Here is a 2,493-nt window from a genome sequence, read left to right as displayed (position 1 = left end):
GAGCCAACACCCGAGCCCATTACCCCCGTAGCACCCAGCTCATTACTAATACCCCTGAAGGGGAAAACCCCACACCGGAGAACATAAACTTCGTTGCTCAAAAATCCGGAGCCAACTCCGGAGCCAGTGCTACAGGTATATAGTTTTTAAATATATAAGCACTTATTAATTTAAATTGCAACGCGTAATTAATATTTTTATTATGATACTTATTATACTAAAGTACACAATTTTCAGGAGGCGACTCCTTGTTCTCTTTTGCAGCCTCAGTTAGGTGTTGCTAGTGATGGCGACTTAACTGAGGTTGCATACGGTGTGGCCCAGCCAAATAAAGAGGGCCAAACAGTGCATTCAATGCCTGTTACAAGTGGCCACATCAGTGTGGCAGTGGAGACTATTGTAAAGGGGTTTGAAGATTTCTCACTCCTAATTACAATGCCAGTGATGGCGACTTAACTGAGGTTGCATATATATATGTACGTACATATCATATTATATTATCGAGAGTTTTTTATTGCAAAGAGATTATTGGTGATTATCATTGGATTATTATTGGATTAATCATTGTTACTTTACATTATTATTGGATTATTATTAGAATAAAACGAAGAAACAAAAAAAATATCTATTTGCTGCGGTCAGCCCCCAAAACCGCAGCAAATAAGTGCCATTATTTGCTGCGGTTTTAGGGGCTGACCGCAGCAAATAATACCACTTATTTGCTGTGGTTTTGGGGACTGACCGTAGCAAATAATACACTTTTTTGCTGCGGTTGTTAACCGCAGCATTTAAAATAGGCTATTTGCTGCTATCACTATTGCTTGGGGCCATAACCGCAGCAAATAATGGCCAAAAAACCGCTGCAAATGAGGTTTTTTCCACTAGTGATACAAACTAAAAAAAATATTACCTGCATAATATCTTGATTCATAGAAGTGGAATGTTCTTTTGATTCAACAAAACTATCATTTTCCTTCTAATTGAAAAACATTTAGTCATTTGGTAGTTTAATTTATATATGTAAATTGAATAAACTTTTATCATGAGAAAAAAGCTAATACCTTTTTGTAGTACAAACATTGGCAGAATTTTAAAATTAGCTCTTCATCATCGATGAGCTTACTTACTGAATATGACTTGCTTTTCTTTTCTATGTTAAAGTATTTATTAACATTAAACACAAACAAATACTTTTTATTGATGAGTTTTTCCAACTCCTCTGGAAACGTTTCAATATCTCCATTCTATAAAAATAAAATGAAAATATTGGGACAAAAGTTATATTTTTTTATTTTTTTCAGAAAATGTAATACTTCAATGCCATTAATAATTACCTTAACCTGCTTATCAATTAACTCTTTAGCAGTAACTTTTAATTCTTTCTACACTTGTGAGTCAAAAAGAACAAAAGTGGATTGCCCAACACCATTCGAAACACGCACAAAAAACTTGTACCTTTTACTGGTTAATCAATAGAAGTCAAAAGACAAAAATTTTATGCAAATTATTTACCTTGGCCAAACAGTTAAAATAGGTACTTTGCATGTAAGACAACTCATGGAACCATCTGACTCTTTTTGAACAGCATCATAGCATTTGTAACATGATGAATAAGACCATTCGTGCTCACAATCAATAGATTTGATTGTGCCATATGTGACATAATAACCTTCCTGTAGTTCACAATTTGCATACAATTCAGTGTTTTAGTTATTTTGTATTTAAGATTATTATAAATTAAAGTTGTAAATATAACCTTTTGCAGCAGCACTATATCCTTCAATTGCACAGCCTCATGATTATGAAGAAATACTAATTCTGATGATTTTAAACTGTGATTAGACTCATCAAGCAATGATCGATGAATTATTGAACCTTCTTTGAGTTTCCTTCTGTTGAATGAAACAAAACAGTAATTGATGGTGCATTTTGTTAGGTATTTTAATTTGGTACATGTTTATGCATTACTCTAGTTATATATGCCCCTCTAAATAATTCATCCGACATAGTATTCTTATTGTATTTTATGCCATAAAATATTTTTGCCGGCATGTACACAAATTTGGGGCTTGGTATTAATTTCTAGATTTTTCAAATGCACAAACCAATTTACTAAGCCGCCATGCATAACTAAGGCAATGATGTAAGATCTGAGCCAATAAAAAAGTTTTAAATGATTTTTATACCTGTTTTTAAATTCATGCACTTCATGAATATCAGGTTCAATGGTGAATCGCGTTATGAACATTGAATTGGTCAATGATGTAGTACCTAATACATATGGATAAAGAGTTATTAAATAAGATAAGTATTTTCTTAATCATGCAACATTCAAACATGTTATTTTAAAATGATTATTACCTCTCCATAATTTGACTTTTGCATATTGATTAATAATCACAAAATATTTATTATTCTCTGGTTTAGATACGTAACTAAAAATTTCCTCTGCATATTGTTCCCAAAACCTTCCTGAAATTTGGTTGTTCCTAC

At 32.5% G+C, this 2,493-nt stretch overlaps 1 protein-coding gene across 1 annotated transcript in view; it reads right to left on the bottom strand.

Annotated features, from left to right (window-relative positions):
• Positions 1-1,382: 1,382 nt before the first annotated feature.
• LOC130824141 (uncharacterized) overlaps positions 1,383-2,493 on the bottom strand; it is a 21,565-nt gene continuing 20,454 nt past the window's right edge. Inside the window, exons 3-7 of the mRNA XM_057689030.1 lie at positions 2,362-2,489; positions 2,187-2,271; positions 1,757-1,892; positions 1,513-1,673; positions 1,383-1,461 (exon numbers count right to left, since the gene is read on the bottom strand). Coding sequence (XP_057545013.1) covers positions 1,383-1,461; positions 1,513-1,673; positions 1,757-1,892; positions 2,187-2,271; positions 2,362-2,489 — 589 coding nt within the window. The remainder of the gene's footprint in view (positions 1,462-1,512; positions 1,674-1,756; positions 1,893-2,186; positions 2,272-2,361; positions 2,490-2,493) is intronic.

Source organism: Amaranthus tricolor, chromosome 9 (assembly GCF_026212465.1).
Source record: "Amaranthus tricolor cultivar Red isolate AtriRed21 chromosome 9, ASM2621246v1, whole genome shotgun sequence".
Taxonomy (NCBI): Eukaryota; Viridiplantae; Streptophyta; class Magnoliopsida; order Caryophyllales; family Amaranthaceae; genus Amaranthus; species Amaranthus tricolor.
This window is presented reverse-complemented; position numbering and strand designations above follow the sequence as displayed.